Source organism: Xiphophorus maculatus, chromosome 9 (assembly GCF_002775205.1).
Source record: "Xiphophorus maculatus strain JP 163 A chromosome 9, X_maculatus-5.0-male, whole genome shotgun sequence".
Taxonomy (NCBI): domain Eukaryota; kingdom Metazoa; phylum Chordata; class Actinopteri; order Cyprinodontiformes; family Poeciliidae; genus Xiphophorus; species Xiphophorus maculatus.
The window spans coordinates 21,175,887-21,192,187 of record NC_036451.1 but is presented as its reverse complement, the minus strand read 5'-3'; the positions used below and the strand labels follow the sequence as shown (position 1 = coordinate 21,192,187).

The following is a 16,301-nucleotide window of genomic DNA, read 5'->3' as shown; positions in this document are numbered from 1 at the left end:
AGATCATGAGCTATAAGATATAACACAATAAAAACATGGCCTGTGATATCAGTTTTCATAAAACTTAGGTACAGACTATCAGGAAAGCAGATCAAGAATATTTCTGATCAATACCAATTAGTAGTTTTGAACATTTTCATTTATTTTTCTAAACGTATAAAAAGAGCTATTGGTTCCTCAATAGAGGAGATATTTTTGCACAAAATAAAATATCTCCAACTAATAATTTTGCAGCCATCACTGACCAAGAACTTTAAAAGCATCGTTGGATTTGGGGGGGAAAAAAATAATTATTTTGCAAACAGTGTTTTATAAATATCTTGGTATGCCGGTGGAGCGCTTTCATTCCCCAGTATAACGTGGCGGTCTCTTCTCGATGAATGCCGCCATGCCTTCCTGTCGGTCCCGTGTGGGAATGACCTGAGAAAGAAGAGACGCCACGTGAGGATTTGATCGGTTTCAAGTGAAGGCAGTAAAGCTCTTCCTAACAAGTATGTCACATGGGAAGACAAAACCATTGGAATCGTCCACTTCTTTACATTAAAACAATGATTCGGAAACATCGCCGGAAAACTTACCCTGGCGTAACACAGTCTCTCTATCGCCATTGCTGACCCAATGTCAACCTGCGGGAAACGGATTGCAGTCACTCCTTGTTTTGATATAAAAACATTGCAAGAAGCAGATTATGAAGATGAATCCCTCGTGTATCACCTCAACGCCTCTATTTATTGCTTCTTTGGCCATCCGCACAGCAAAAGGAGCCTGGTGATCACAAAGGAAACAATGTTGGGTTTTACCATTTTTTTAATAGATGTATTTAAAACTAGACACAAAACCTTTTCAGTTTTTTTAATCAAACAAACAACAAATTAAGGGGTCAGGAAAAGTACAAAAATATCACACGTACATTACTTTATATACATGGCTTTCTCAATCAGGTCACAGTTTTGCAGAATGGAGTGTTATCAAGGCTCCATTTACTTCCTGAACTGTTTATGAAATACATTTCTGGTCACATTCTTAAGAGATTTAAAAGGATTAAAGATGTATACTTTTTATTACAATAGCGTCATCTTCCACTGCGTTTAGAGAATTTTTTCTTTTTTTTGATTTGGTCACAAGTTTTGAATCACTATCTTACTGAAACACCCAACCAAGGATGTCAAAAAAGGAACAGGCCCACAGCATCATGGATCCTCCACAAGGTTCCAACATGGTTTTACAAACAGTAGATCAAGTATCTTGAGTCAAATTTCTGGATACTCTATCAACACACCCTACAACACACAGATGCATAGTTTTACATAAAGTTTTATAAGTTTTATATTAAAAGAAATTGATTTGGATTATTTTTTTCCGTTTTGTTTTGCCTAATTTTGTTATTTTGTAATCATTATTTAAATTATTTTCATTTTACTTTAAATGAAATACCAACATTTCCACATAACTTTATATATTATCCATCTGATAAGGTAATTTTTTAAATATTAAATGACTGATGTTTTGTTTTTACTTGAGTAGTCTTTTTACCAAATAGCTTTTTTACTCGAGTAAATTTTCAGACAGCTATTTTTAAAATATGTTGAGGACCTTTTTTATGTACTCTACCCACCTCTGGTCCATATTTATATCCCACTCTGGTCCTTCAGAACATTCAGATGATAAGACTGGACGGCCATGTTAGAATAATTATGTTTTGTTATTCTTACACAAGTAGCTACCAGCTTGTTTTGCATCTAAAGGTTTAGTATTCACACCCCAGAGAGGAGAAATTTGTTAAACCGTGAGAAAGACAAAACTTGCTATTTCCCTAAACCTTGAAGCTGCTTATCTTGGGATACTCCTTAAACTGCTTGTGTGTAGAATGTAGTTCTTCCTTGTTTCAGAATAGCCATTCTTTGATTTATCACTCTCCCACATTTCACTCTCGACTCCCTTCTTTCTCCTGCTTAATAAAAGGACAGGCTCTGCTGAAGGGAGTCAGAACGCATAGTAAACACCTTGGAGGAGTGGTTTGCTATGTTTTCTCCTGCAGAAGCTTGGTTGAAAACTCATAAACGTTGTCTGTGGTTCTCGTTTTATGTAGGTTTGAGAAATACCTATCAGGCCACCACTTATTAATTTGCAGCTAAAAATAGACAAACTGTGATCTAACCTGGGGTAGTATCTCTCTGGCCAGGGTCAGAGCCTCTTTGTAAGCAGCATCTCCGCTCTGGTTCTGTTCTACGGCTCTGTTTACAAGCCCCAACTCGAGAGCGGCCTGCCCTCCCACACGCCTACCTGAAAACACACAGAGACGGACAACCGCACTGCTCCATCAGACCCTCTGAATCTGCTGAGACGTCTGCAATTCTGTCTCACCATCACCTGTGAATATGAGCTCCTTGGCCAGAGTGACGCCGACCATCCGTGGCAGCCGCTGACTGCCCCCTGCAGGACAAACCCCGTCAAGGTGAACTTCTCGCAGCTCCTTCGTAAAACAAAATCTGTGTGGCTCGGGGTGATTTCTGTGAGCTCTGGTGGACTTACCCGCTCCCGGGAGGAGCCCTCGCGTCGTCTCAATCAGACCCATCTGGGCAGAAGTTGCTGTAAGACACGCACGCAAAACAGAGGACGGGTGAAGGTCAACGTCTGAGTGATGCCTCTGTCAGAGCGTCGGACCCAAACACCTGCTCACCTCGCTCAGCCGTACTCAACCAATCACTGAAGTGCCACATCTAATATAACCTATCGCACGGTGATGCATGTACATGCACAGCTGGGCAGATGGCTATCATTAGCGCCACGGCTCCACGCCAGGTCATTAAAACACCTGAGACATTAAAAGTGATAGAAAACTTAACCCCTTTACTGCCTGAATTATTTGCAGCTATGTAAAGAAATAGATTGTAGATATAATATAGAGATATTTAGTGGGGAGAAAATCAGTTAAAACTTGACCACTAGATGGCGACAAAGGCTTCCAATATCACCTTTGGATCGTGTGGAATTTGCATCATCAGGCATTAGTTAGATAAATTAAGCCTGGATAGTAGACGCTGGGAATTCACAATAACAAACTATCTGATGACCAAAAGTTATTGAATTAATTTCCTCCTAATCTCCAACATAGGCATTATAACCCTAACTTCCCATGTGTTAAATTGACATTTTACCTTGGGTAAATGTTTTTAGATTCATATTACAAAGAGTTTCACTAAATTTCCCCACCCAAAAAGACTTCTTGTATCCAGAAAATGTTATAGTACTGTATACCAGCTTAATTTTGTCATCAGACTGAACAATTATTTACTGTAACACTACTGAATTTTATGATTTTTATATGGCTGAAATCTGCTTTAAAAAAAGCCCCAGTGTGGTTAACATTTAGCCTTCCAGCTCCATGACGATTTCTCCTTGTTTCTTCAGTCAGTTTGGTAAGATACTGAAAACAAGCAAGTACCTCACATATCCCCGTCACTGTAAAAAGAAAACCCAAGCTATTCTGTTATTGCCGTTCACTGTTGATTTTTAGGCATCTTGTTCATTCTCGTTTTCTGCACACATGGATAATTTTTCAAATGGAAACATTTGTGCTGCGCTCTCACTTGGATAGTTTCCAATGTCCTTTAAATTGCTCAGTGAAAAGGGAAGATAAACATGTTTGGGTTTTTTTTTTTTTTTTACAGCAGATCAGTGTTGGTACTGACAGGCACTTATGGTTCCTTGCAAGTATTTGCCCCACTTCAAATTTTCCACCTATTGCCATATTTAAGCTACAAACTCCAATGTATTATATAACACAGAGAGGTGCATAAATATTTAGAGCAAGAAAAATGACAAGACTTTCCAATTTTTTACATAAGAAAAAATAAGCATAACTCTGATCTTGAAAAGCTGTGCATAAGAATCGATGCTTTGAATCAACCCACATTAGGGTCCAGCACTTCCAGTTCACAGTTTTTGTATGCTTTTTTAATGGGATTTCACATAAAATACCATTAAAATACATTGAGATGGGGCGTGCTGTGGTGGCGTAGGGGATAGCGCGACCCATGTTTGGAGGCCTTGAGTCCTTGACGCAGCCGTCGCGAGTTAGATTCCCGGACCCGGTGATATTTGCCGCATGTCTTCCCCCCTCTCTTGTCAGCCTACTTTCATATAAGGGACACTAGAGCCCACAAAAGACCCTCTGGAGGGGAGAAAAAAATAAAAAATACATTGAGATCTGGGGTTGTTACCTCACAAAATGTGAATGTTAAAAACAGACGAATACTTTTGCAGGTTATATGCCCACTGAGAATATTTTTTTGTGAGACCTTGGTACACACCAGTACCTCACGGTGAGCGCCACTGCTCTGAGCAACACTGATGCAATCTGGGAACTGTCAGTCTAACGCAAAGACTGAAAATGGAAGTTCCTATCCTCCGTCACCCTGTGTAAACTCACCCGCTGACCTTATATGACTGGATTACTGACAGCTGCAAAGAGAGAACATGACGTCCCCCTTCCAGCTGAATTAGCATCACCTGACTGAGCAGCCGTGCGCCTTTTCCCAGCCAGGCTTTTGAAAGGTGAGGTCACTCACAGGCAGTGCGCAGGTCGCAGGCCAGCGCGAGCTCCAGTCCACCTCCCAGGGCGACGCCGTCCATCGCTGCGATGGTGGGCGTGGGTAATATCGCTGCCGAGGCAGTAAGACGAGGTGAGGAAAGTTCAAAGCTCCACTCCAAACTCATCATTCAACCCCGTATATTGATGCTCTCGCTACCTATTTGAGTCATGAGGGAGCGCAGGCTGTGAACAAACAGATCGGACTCGGAGTTGTCCATCAACGCACGTTCTTTCAGGTCGGCACCTGTGAACAGAAATTGTTATTGGTTCACAGATTCACTGGGAACTTTCCGGCAGAGCCTGGTACCCCCTCCCGCCCCCTCACCTGCACAGAAGACTCCCGGCACCAAACTCCTGAAGATCACCACACGAGCCGCTGAGTCATGGGACAGAGTGGACACCAGCTCCCTCATCTGCACACAAAAGAGTTCAGGTCTGTGTCTGTTGTGTGAATGTGTGTGATGTAGACAGGTCTGCTCACCTGTGACACAAACGTGTGACCGAGAGCGTTCCTTGCTCTGTGTCGGCACATCAGCACTTCCACTATTCCTGGGGGGCAAACAAAACACAAGACGTTAACCCGAATGGTTAATAATGAACGGATTCATTAAACCTGTAGGTGTATAAGCTACTGATTGTCAGCAAAGTTCATCACCCCTTCCCTGCTCTGGCTGTGTGCAGTGGAAGTAGACTAGTCACTTCCTATTTTCTGTGAGTTTGAGTTGTTGGAACTGGTGTGAAATTATTGAGCCAGCATGGGATTCCCAAACAGGAAAGCGACAATTATTCCTACAGCCGCTTATTTTATTATATTTGATTTCAACTTTATTAAACGTCTGTTGGTTTTTTTGGAACCAGAAATATTTCTAAACAAGTTTGTGTGTATTACCTTTTACTCAGCCAGCTGACAGGCAGTGTGCTTTGAAGTTTCCCCAAAGCGCACTTGAATTCTCACACATTATACATCTCAAATTTTACATTTGCTGATAAAGAACAAGCCTCTGAAACGGCTAATTTAGAATAGCTAATTTATAGACTTTAAATTGACCACTAGGGGTTCCCTAGTTACCAATAGACCATCTCATATTAAATGTCCAGACAACAAACAATCAACGATGGACCATATTAAAAAATGTCAGCAGTGGTGGGTTTGACCGGAAGTGAAGCCCCCTAAAGGAAGTTCTTCTCAAGGCTCCGTTGAACTTTGGCCCGGCTGTGGTTTCAGGTATAGCCGCACAAAGACATAATTTACTCTCTGATTTCCCTTGTGAGACAAACACAACTCTACCTTCTAATAATAATCCAGAAGTGGGTCACCTGTGGGAATGCTGCTGCTTCTTCCTTTATAAGTAACCAAGTAGCTGCGCGGATGCTTGCACTCCATACAAAAGATTTAACTATTAGTAAATAACCCACCAAATGAATAACATGTACCAGCTAACATGACTGCTGTCGAGCTATAATTATGATAATAATAACAATGTGTGTGTTTTTTTTTTTAAATGTGTCCCTACCCTCGTCCTGTCCCTCTAGCCGCTTTAGGTCCACCTCCACGGACACCTCCGCCGCTGTGTGCTGTGAGCGGCTGTCGGCGCGGCTGCAGGCCGCGAGAGAGCGACTTCCCCCGGCTACCAGTCGCGTCCCGTCCCGGTGTAACCCATGGTGTTCAAGTCGTTGCGTTTCCCGCCGTGGCACAGCCAAGCGCCGCAACAGAGAGCACCTCGGTACTGCCAGCCTGTAAAGGACAGATGCCATGTTCAGTTTTTTAAAAAAAATAATAATTTGGTCCTAAAAGAAGCGGAGTGAGAGGAACTAGGGAAAAAAGTGTCTGGTCGAGGGCAGCAGGAAGTTTGCTGCAGGTTCCTTCCTGAGGAAGGAGGGACTTGCCTGCTCCTGGACGCAGTCAACAACTACAGCAGCGACAACGCCGAGTGAGCGACTCCTTTTATTCACGGTTATCATCAGTTTAACTTACATTTATATAAATAGACGCATATCGAAATTATTTTAACTATTACTAGTGTGTTCACAGGGGTTTTTTTTCATGCTATACCTGCTAACGTTAATGCATTTTTGAATGTGAGAGACCTACACAAAGTAAGGAAAGTAAAGAACGCATGGTTTTCAGAATGTTTACTAAACATGCAGTGATAGTCACTATACTTTACCTTGATACCCACAAATAAAATGCGGCGCAAACAACAGCCTTCAGAGGTTACTTGGTGATAAAATGGCACCCAACTCTGTTTAATCTCAAATAATTCAGCTGTTCCATGAAAGTTTTGCTGGAGAGCATCAGTGATCAAACATTAGTGAACAAGCAGCACCATGAAGACCAAGACAGCGGATAGGTCTGGGGGAAAGTTTAAAGCAGGGTTAGTCTTGAGCATCTAACAGAGGTCTACGCAACCAATCATCCAAAAGTTTGAGCACTATCTACAAAGAAACTTGACTCTCACACTTTTGCTGGCATTGGCCATTTTGGACCAAGCAGACACACACACGCAACCGAGCCACAGGTTGCAGCCGGACCTCTAGTTTTGTTGTTGAGGTAAGGTTTTCCATCAGACTGCTTCTGTCTAGTCTGACCATGCATTATTGAGCGCATCTTTTACAAGTTATGCAATCAGTCAGTGACAGAGGCACGTCGTTTGGAAGAGGAGAGAGAGAGAGAGAGCTGGCTATCTGCATGCACGTCCACGTGATCCGGGCAACCTGACAGAATCTGACCGGTTATCAATCAGACTCCTTTTCTGTCTGTCACAACGACTTTCGGTGTCGGTTTTTTTATTGTCGCCTGGCTTTGTTTGCTGCCCCTAATTAACTTTGATGCCGCCGAGTCTGTGTAGTGAATCACACTAATTTGCAATTGGGACCTAAATGAATGCTATGTGAAGGGTGTTCAGAGTGCAGGTGGCTGTTTGTAAGACTGTTGTGAAACTGAAACATCAATGAGGGTTTGCACATGTTCTTATGCTTGCCACACACTAGTCACTGAAATGTGAGAGAGAAAAAGATATATATATATATATATATATATATATATATATATATATATATATATATATATATATATATATACAGTATATACTGTATATATAGTACAGACCAAAAGTTTGGACACACCTTTCTAATTCAATGGGTTTTCTTTATTTTCATGACTATTTATAAGGCAAGAAATCCCACTTATTAACCTGACAGGGCAGGTTGACCTATGAAGTGAAAACCATTTCAGGTGACGACCTCTTGAAGCTCATCAAGAAAATGCAGAGTGTGTGCAAAACAGTAATCACAGCAAAAGGTTGCTACTTTGAAGAAACTAGAATATAAGGGGTATTTTCAGTTGTTTTACACTTTTTTGTTTAGTGCATATTTCCACATGTGTTATTCATAGTTTTGATGCCTTCAGTGTGAATCTACAATGTCAATAGTCATGAAAATAAAGGAAACTCATTGAATTAAAAGGTGTGTCCAAACTTTTGGCCTGTACTGTATATTGGAAAAATAATTTAAAAATCAATCTTTTAAGTTGGAGTTTGAGTAAACTTGTGGGTGGAAATCGCAGCTGGAGACCGGCCTACAGGTTCTGCTGCGTGCGGCCGGCGCTGCGATGCGATACCTGTAGGATTTAGAGCAGAACATGTCGTTCAGATTTGATGTCTGGCATGTTTTCATTCATGTGCACCACGAGACGGAAAGTGACCCTGGCAGCTTGAGAGTGAGGCTGTCTGAGTGACAGAAACCGAGCCTGATGGAGTACACTGCAGACGGTTTGTTCCTGGAAAAAAAAAAAAAAAAGATGCACAAGTTGGACGCCAGAACCGCGCTCTGCTCTGACGCAAACACGTCAAGGTTGCTTAACGTCGCCTTGATTGTCAACAAAGCAGTTGCCTTCACGTCAAATCGAGTTGCACGCTGATTTTAATTTTAGGCTTGAGTTGGATCCGTTCGCACTCTCGCCTGCATGCTGTGCTTTTTTCTTTTTTTCCCCGCCTGAGGCCACTCCACACACCATTTTCCTCTCTGGTCCTCCAGAGGTCACCCTCATAACAGCAGGTTCCCAATGAGCTCATCAACATCTTTGAGCTTTTCTCCCGTTTCTGCTGAGCCACATCTCAATCAGGTCTTTATTTGACTTTAATGTAACACAAAACATCCGCTTTCTTCCTCGTTTCTTTCTTCCCCGTTTCCTTCTTCCCGTCTCTTCGGATGCAGGAGCGAGTTGCTCACAGCCCTTTGTGTTCTCAGCTTCATCAAAGCCCAGGGCTGAATGCAAGCAGGGAGGCCTGGTGACAGGGTATGAGGTCAAGCATGAGTCACGGGGATGAAATGTCTGTAAGGAGGAAGATGGCAGGCACAGTGATGATCTGCTCAGGGTGAGTGCAATGAGTTTGACCTTTGTGTCTGATGATAGTAGAGCGTAATTCTCTTGTTGGCTTTGCCTGCACCTTTAGATTCGGCTCAACATGTCGCACACACACACAGTTTACACTCCGATGAAGGCTACTGAAAAGCTCTTCCTCGGGACGTTAGATTGATCTTGAATAACTCTTTTTTAAAGATTTTTTTGCCTGAAATGATCAGAACATGAATTGTTGATGACCCTCCAGTTGTTCTAATGCCATTTATATGTCAGTAAACGCATGTATTTTTTTTATTGTGATATAGAGAAATCAGTTAAAGATGTTAAGATCAAGTGAGCAGACACAAAAACAAAATGAAATGTGCAAAAAAAAAAAAAAAAAGCTGTGTGCTTTAGGTATTCAGTGTGTTTTTGTTGATATAGCAGGGAAAGAAAGGTAAAAAAAAAAAGTTTTACACAGGAAAAAATATACATAAAAGTTGTTGATTAAATTCCAGGTCATAATAAAAATAACAATACTTCTAATGATAGTGATACTAATAATAATAAAGCAATAATATTATTAGCTATGATAAATTCAAATTTTGGATTTCTGCTTTGTTTCTATTTTGACCACATCTTGCCATCTCAACCTTTTCCTTGTAAGTTTATCTATTTCCATCTCTTTGAATTTGTTTTCTTAGGTTAGTTTTTCTTTAAAATTTTTTCTTTTAAAATCTGTTTCAGGTCTTATGTATTTCTTTACCTCCCTTCCTCCATTTCATCTATCCCCTCCCCTCAGCCTGCTTTCCACTTGGTCCAAAATAATTATTTAGTGCCTTATCAATTATAACATTTCATGATCCCTGTTGGTGACTGTTTTGGGTTCCCAACCTACACTTTAGAGAGGAAAAACTCAATTCTTCACCCATTGGCATATTATGTGTATCATAGGAGAGAGCTGGAAAAGCTAAAGAAAATCTCAGATGATTATTAATTTAAGGTGCAACTTACTTGTCTGCATGAGGAAGGACGGGATGATACGCCTCTAGTCATGTGAGCCCGTCAGCACTCGGCCAAAGTACGTAAAAGTCCTTCTGCAGGTGTGGATTGCGTTACCAGTGTGTGTCGATACTGGAAATGCAATAGCTTTGAGCTTCCCAGTAGAACATCCCAACCTCAGAAGATCATGCATGTTTCAGCAAACCTTAATGCCGGTCAGGAAGCTGCTGGTCGTGTTCAGTTGTTATTTTTTCTTCTTTTCTTTTTTTTTAAACAATTCAGGGTGTTATTAGCTCATGCAGGGAGAGAGTAGGAGGTGGGGAGCAATATGGACTTATAATTTCATTGTGATATGTTGTGGTACTATTGTGATACTAATTATTAATTATTTAATGCTTTTTGTTTTTTTAGGTAACTGTATAGCTGTGACTGCGTGGCACAGCATTCACAGTTCCGCAAACACAAATGTTGTCCTTGGAAAAACATTCCCATTTGACACAGGTTTCTTCACCTAAATAACTTAAAGAAGTGTAATTCTCACAAAGTAACTGCATTTAATGTTTTCGAAGTTATTGGTGTTGTTGACGTTCTCGTGGAACAAACGGTAAAGAAAATAGTACAAAAAAGCTGTCAGTTTAAAAAAAGAAGTCAGTAATTGAAGTTTACTGAGAAAACAATAAATCAAAATTCTTGTCATGATAAATTTTACATGAGAAATGAGGAACTCTAGGGTCAGTGATGACCTGATTATTGTGTGTTGAAGCAGAAACGGGTCTAAAAGCTGCAGGACCTCTGGTGTGTCACATAAAATCTCAACAAAATGCATTGAAATCTACGTATGTACTATAGCAAAAACGGACAAAGTGCAAAGAGCGAGTTATTTTTAGCCATATTCTGATCCAAAAAGTAAAATCAAATGTCCTGTCTCTTCATGTCGACTCTTCTCCCTTTCCTTTCCAGACGATGATCACACAGCACCGAGCCGGTCAAGATGCACGGATCACTGACTGGTCTTGATCCAAATACATTAGAACGATGGAACCGGACTCAAGACCCGAAGGACGCAGACTGATTGGACGAGAAGAAGAGAGGGGGAGAGTTACAGATCAGTCAGCTACCTTGGTAGGAAATAAGTTTCATTATTGATTCTAGTAAATCTCCCAAAGTAAAGAAAAACTGACCATGTGAGGTAATGGAGAGGCAGCAAAGGTGACACCTGCGCTGGCATGAGGTTGCCTCCTTCAAAGGTTGGGAGGATCAGGCAGCTGACAGAGGAGACGGAACACACCCTTAATAAAATAATAAAGACACCTCACTGATCACGTTCGCAGGAGCCCATCCGTCAATTCGAGGAATGCGTGTGTGCCCCCTTGCCCTCCCCGTGCGTCCTTGCACGTGGGCCTGCGCTGCACACAAAGCCCTCTGGAAGCTGACACCATTTAGAGCAGCCAGAGAGGAAAGTTTTACATTAAAGATTCTGATGGCCCATGGCTTCACCAAGCCAAACAAGAGCCAAACAAGCTTGTTTTCCTCCAGCTGGCTCTGCACTCGGCCAAGCTTTGCTTTAATAAGGACACATCAGAGTCCAGATAGATAGCCGCGCCCGACCTCAACGGCTCTAAAATGGAACGATGTTTGTGTCAGGGCTGCAGTATGTGAGCCTGTGTCGTAAAACCACCTCTGATTTATTTTCCTCCAGCCACAGGTTGCTAGTCTGGGAACTTTAAGAGCTGCTTTTTACTACCTTTGATTGCTTTATTCAAGCAGTTCCTTATGGATGCAGAGCAGCAGGTAGTCTTAGAATAAATTTTAAGGAATGGATAAAAAAATAAAGAGAGAAAAAAAAACACAGTAGAATCCACTTTTTCGAAGGGAATCTGTTTTACAGTGTCCTTTTCACATTTCAACTACAAATTTCAATGTATTTCATTAGGATTTTATGCTAGTGTCCAACACGAACTACACTATGAAAGCGAGGCGTTACCGTGAATTAAACTGGAAATGACATGTGGCTTTTAATAGTTTTACAAAAAAAAATTTTTTTTTAATCTGGCCTGCATTTGAATTCAGCAACACTAAATCAATGCTCTCTTAGGCTGGGATTCCAGCTGCATGTCTGTAGGGGTTTTTCTACGCCAGTTTACACATTGAATGACTGATGTTTATGTTTCTTTCCTCTTTGCAAAATAGTGTAAGCTCAGGTTAGAAGAAGATACTTTTCCTGTTGAAGTTTATTCACTAATGTTCTCTTAGCAGACCTCTGAAACATTCATGGAACAACTGGATTAATACCGAGATTAAATTCCAAACTCTGTTTGCCACTTTTATCACTTCTGTGGCATGAAACACACATTCATGCCACACTTTTCAGATTTTTATTAGTAAAAACAACTGACGGTTGTGCAGTGTTTGTGTTGATCCATAACGTGAAGGCTCAACAAAATGCCGTGAAGTTTGTGGCTGTAACATTACAATGAGATTATGAGTGGCTACTTCTGTGCAAACACCGTAATCCTCAAAAACCTTGCAACGATTTTATTTATTTTTTTTTAATCTAATTTATTTATTTATTTTTTTTGTCCATTTTTTTCTCCGAAGAGTTTTTGCGGCGCTAGTGGCTCGTATTTTTTGTACAGTAGGCAGACAGGAAGGAGGGTGAGGAGAGGGGGGAAGACATGCGACAAAGGTCGTCGGGACCGGGAGTCGAACCCGCGACGTCCGCGTCGAGGACTAAGGCCTCCAAACGTGGGGCGTGCTAACCCCCTGCGCCACCACAGCACGCCCCTTTAATCTAATTTAATCGGTGACCAGGTGGAAACTTAATAATGACACTCCAGCTGTATTCATCCACAGTTCGTCCACATGGATCAGTGTATTGTCAATATGTAGCTGAAATTTGCTTTGATTAACATTAAACTATATTTGCATTTATTTTGGACTTGTCTTTGCTTACAGCCCCAGTTAGGTAAAAGTGATTTTTGGAGGCAACAGTTACTCACATGGGGATCAACAAAAAGTGATTTTTCTTCATCAGGATCCTCTGTCTCGTCTTCTTATGGTTTTTGGTTGCTTGTTAGTGGAAGTCTCCACTCCTCTCTCAATAGGAGGGAGGGAGTGGCCTCCATGTTACTGTTTCTGCAAGAGCTCTGCAGGCCTCCTTTGATCCGTCTCATCATTGCTTTCAAGGCACAATCACTGCAGCCTCCTGCAGACACAATCCAACTTCTTGCACTGTTTTGCAGCAGCCATCCCTACTGCAAGCTAAGTGATTTAATTGAGATAGTCGAAGTCTCTGGGTCGAGTCCAGGAGTCTGTAGCTTTGGTTTTGGGGTGACATGCATCTCTTCAGTCTCTGCAGTGGATGTGTTTACACTGGCTCTCCAAACTGCACACACACCCCTGCTAAAACACCAGGAGCTTTGTCATGTAAAGAAAATCGAGCTTAATCATTTTTAAAACCTTCCGTACGGCTTAGGTACAATTATCTCAAAGGTGCACATGAGTACAATACTTTTTAAGCACTTAAAAAAAAAATTCAGTTTCAACATTCAGCTTTCTAGAGTTCATGTCGCATATTTTGAATCTGATTAATCAAATCCCACTCTCCTAATAAGATGATCCCGTATTCTGATGATATTAGGTGAAGCTGTAGTTTGCAGAAAGGTTGTGAAGAATCAAATATTGCAGAAAGCTATCAGAAGTAAGATGCAACAAAACCGTGACAGAGAAAAGCAAAACTTTTGTCTTTGCTGACCAGTCAAAGGTGCTGGTGCACTGCAGCAACATGGCTGACTGGTTATCCAGGCATGGCTGCTTTAGGTATGGCACTTGTCAATCAATCTTTACCTAACAAAATCTCTATAAATTAATCATTATAACACGGTGCATCTCCAAGCCTCGAGATCCAACTTACACACTCAAACTAATGTGATCGTCACATTAATCATTTGCCGTCCTGCTTAGTTTTAAGGGTTTAAATCAATCGGACCTAATCATCTTTCTTACGTAACGTATTTAATTGCCTGAGGCTGACCTCAGTTTCAGCATTTAAGCTTCCAGTTTCAAGAGCGTCCTCGTCAAAATGACTGTTTGGAGAATCAGGGAGCACAAGTGGTGACACTGGTGAAAATACCGTGAGGCTATTGAGTTTATCAGCAAATAAATAAACGCATGCATTTTGACAGCTAAGCGTGTGTGACTTCACTTCCTTCCTCAATTAAAAATTCCACAATGCCAAACAATTAAGAGCCTAACGGAGCGAACACAATCCAATCTGAACGCGTTGCATTGTCAAGAAGCTCCGGGGGACACGCACACGGAGGAGAAATTAACCAGCGGACCAGATGAGATAAGGCCCTTTACGTCTGTGTGTGTGTGGCTAATGCCGCCTGCTTTCAAATGGGACTATGTACATTATTTTGTATTTGTTTTGCTTTTTTTTTTAAACAGTCCAACCACCCCCACACACCCCAGCCTCCACATGAACACAGCAGCCAATCTTGGGCCCTAAACAGAATCCATTTGGGAGACGACGATTTACCACAAAGTCAGCTAATGTTCTCTTCATATTGTCCGTGTTCAAAGCTCAAGCATTAGAGGTTGGGTGTAATCATTGTTATTGTCATGAAATGCAGTAGTAGATGGTGAGGTAGATGCAGTGGGCCCAGGTTTGGTGAGAGAAATGATGATGATTTAATGATCAAAAGCACAATGATCCAAAATCAAGGCAGCACAGAATGAGCGGAAGGCTAATAGCCCAATGCTGGTAGCAACTGGTAACAGGACAATCAACTGATGACGGACTTGACAGCTTGACAAGATGTCAAAGCAAGGAATACAGGTGGGTTTAAATACACAGGGAGACAATCAGGGAAAACAAGGAACAGGTGTAACTATTCAAGGGGTAGCCAGGACAACACAGAGACTCCACAGAACACAGAAACCTAAATAAACACACAGAAAATCTCAAATCCTCGCAGTTATAGTTTGTAACTGTAACCAAATGTGTTTTCTAACTAAGACAGAGTTAAAACATTCACCCTCCTAGTACTTAGTGTTGCCTTCTGGTTGCAGTAACTACAGTGAGACATTGTCATCTAGTCTCTGAAGTCGGTCTGACGAAGGTTTGCTCCACTCCTCGTTTTCATCTGTGAGATGTTTGAGTGGTTTCTTACAAGCCACTCCACGCATTTCTCAGTAAATATAAGATCTTGTTTCTTTCTCCTAACTCTCAGCTAGTTCTGGGTGGATTTAGTAATGTTTTTTTGGGTTGTATCTCGCATTGTCCAGTTCTGCTTCAGTTCTAAATTATTTTTATTATTTTTTACAGATGGCCTCAGCTCTGTGGGCAGACTCACCTGCTCCTGGAGCTCCGGTGATCCCTGCACTGGTAAGATCCGCCCTCTTGGAACCTTCAGACTTCATCATCATCACTTTTTGTAATTAAAACTATTTTTTGCATTAGTTCTGCTGATGCATTGAGTCTGGACTGAACCATGACAAGCCAATAATAAAGGATAATCCTTTATTATCCTCTAAAGGATAATAATCATCAAACTGGAGTCTGATAACTGCATCCCAGGTTACTTCTGAAAATTAAAAGCTGCAAATTGTTTCACTCTGGATCTATATATGGGATGATATGACATTCCAGTATCACATGACTGAGTTTTAACAAAAAATCTAAAGCTAAATTGGTAACATTTGCTTTATTGTGAAATGGAAAGGCAGCTATTAATTTCTTCTACTGCTAAAATCAAACAACATATTAAATGTTGAAACTATAATAATGTTATCAGACATTTGTTTTCTAGATTTTGAAACACAAAAACAGAGAATAAACAGCTGACAAATTATAAATGTGTTTATGTATATCAACTTTTTGTATGATCAGCAGTACATTTTTATTGCTATATATGTTAAATCTGTCATTCGTGATGTGAATTATTTCATATTCATTCTAGATGCAGTGCTATATACATTACACTAATCTCCATTATGCTGGAGGACACTTTAATCACTCTGCGACCTTCTCTGGCATCCTAATAATAATAATAATGATAATAATAATAATAATGTGTTAAATCGATCGACTTATGCGGCATGGTTCGCTTCTGCCTCGGGCCGGCCCTGCTTCTCACATTTTGTTTGCGCATCTGTGCACCGGTCGTCTGGTTTTCTGAAAAGGGCATCACCTTGTGACGTCACCAGCACAAATCACCTACATGGCTGAGTCACACACGGACACACACGTAGAGGCGTGTGTGTCCGTGTGTGTGTGTGTGTGTGTGTGTGTGTGTAGCTGCGGTTTGAGCGCGTATATGCAGAGGAGGAGGAGGAGGGGGGAGCGCAGTGGGGCGCGCT

At 41.3% G+C, this 16,301-nt stretch overlaps 1 protein-coding gene across 1 annotated transcript; it reads right to left on the bottom strand.

Annotated features, from left to right (window-relative positions):
* Positions 1-121: 121 nt before the first annotated feature.
* On the bottom strand, positions 122-6,468 carry echdc2 (enoyl-CoA hydratase domain containing 2). Its single transcript, XM_005795680.2, has 11 exons — positions 6,109-6,468; positions 5,076-5,143; positions 4,920-5,007; positions 4,752-4,838; positions 4,572-4,664; positions 2,533-2,589; positions 2,371-2,433; positions 2,159-2,283; positions 715-765; positions 579-626; positions 122-420 (listed from the first exon to the last, which is right to left on the bottom strand). Exons 1-11 carry the CDS (start codon positions 6,347-6,349, stop codon positions 343-345), a joined length of 999 nt encoding a protein of 332 aa, XP_005795737.1. The 5' UTR covers positions 6,350-6,468; the 3' UTR covers positions 122-342.
* Positions 6,469-16,301: the final 9,833 nt, after the last annotated feature.

Bases quoted from the DNA above. Each gene is read 5' to 3' on its own strand.
- echdc2 (XM_005795680.2), bottom strand. From the start codon at position 6,349: ATGGCATCTGTCCTTTACAGGCTGGCAGTACCGAGGTGCTCTCTGTTG. The intron at 5,008-5,075 runs GTGAGCAGACCT...TTTTGTGTGCAG, and splicing joins GTCACACGTTTGTGTCACAG to ATGAGGGAGCTGGTGTCCAC. The intron at 2,284-2,370 runs GTGATGGTGAGA...GTGTGTTTTCAG, and splicing joins CAAGGAGCTCATATTCACAG to GTAGGCGTGTGGGAGGGCAG.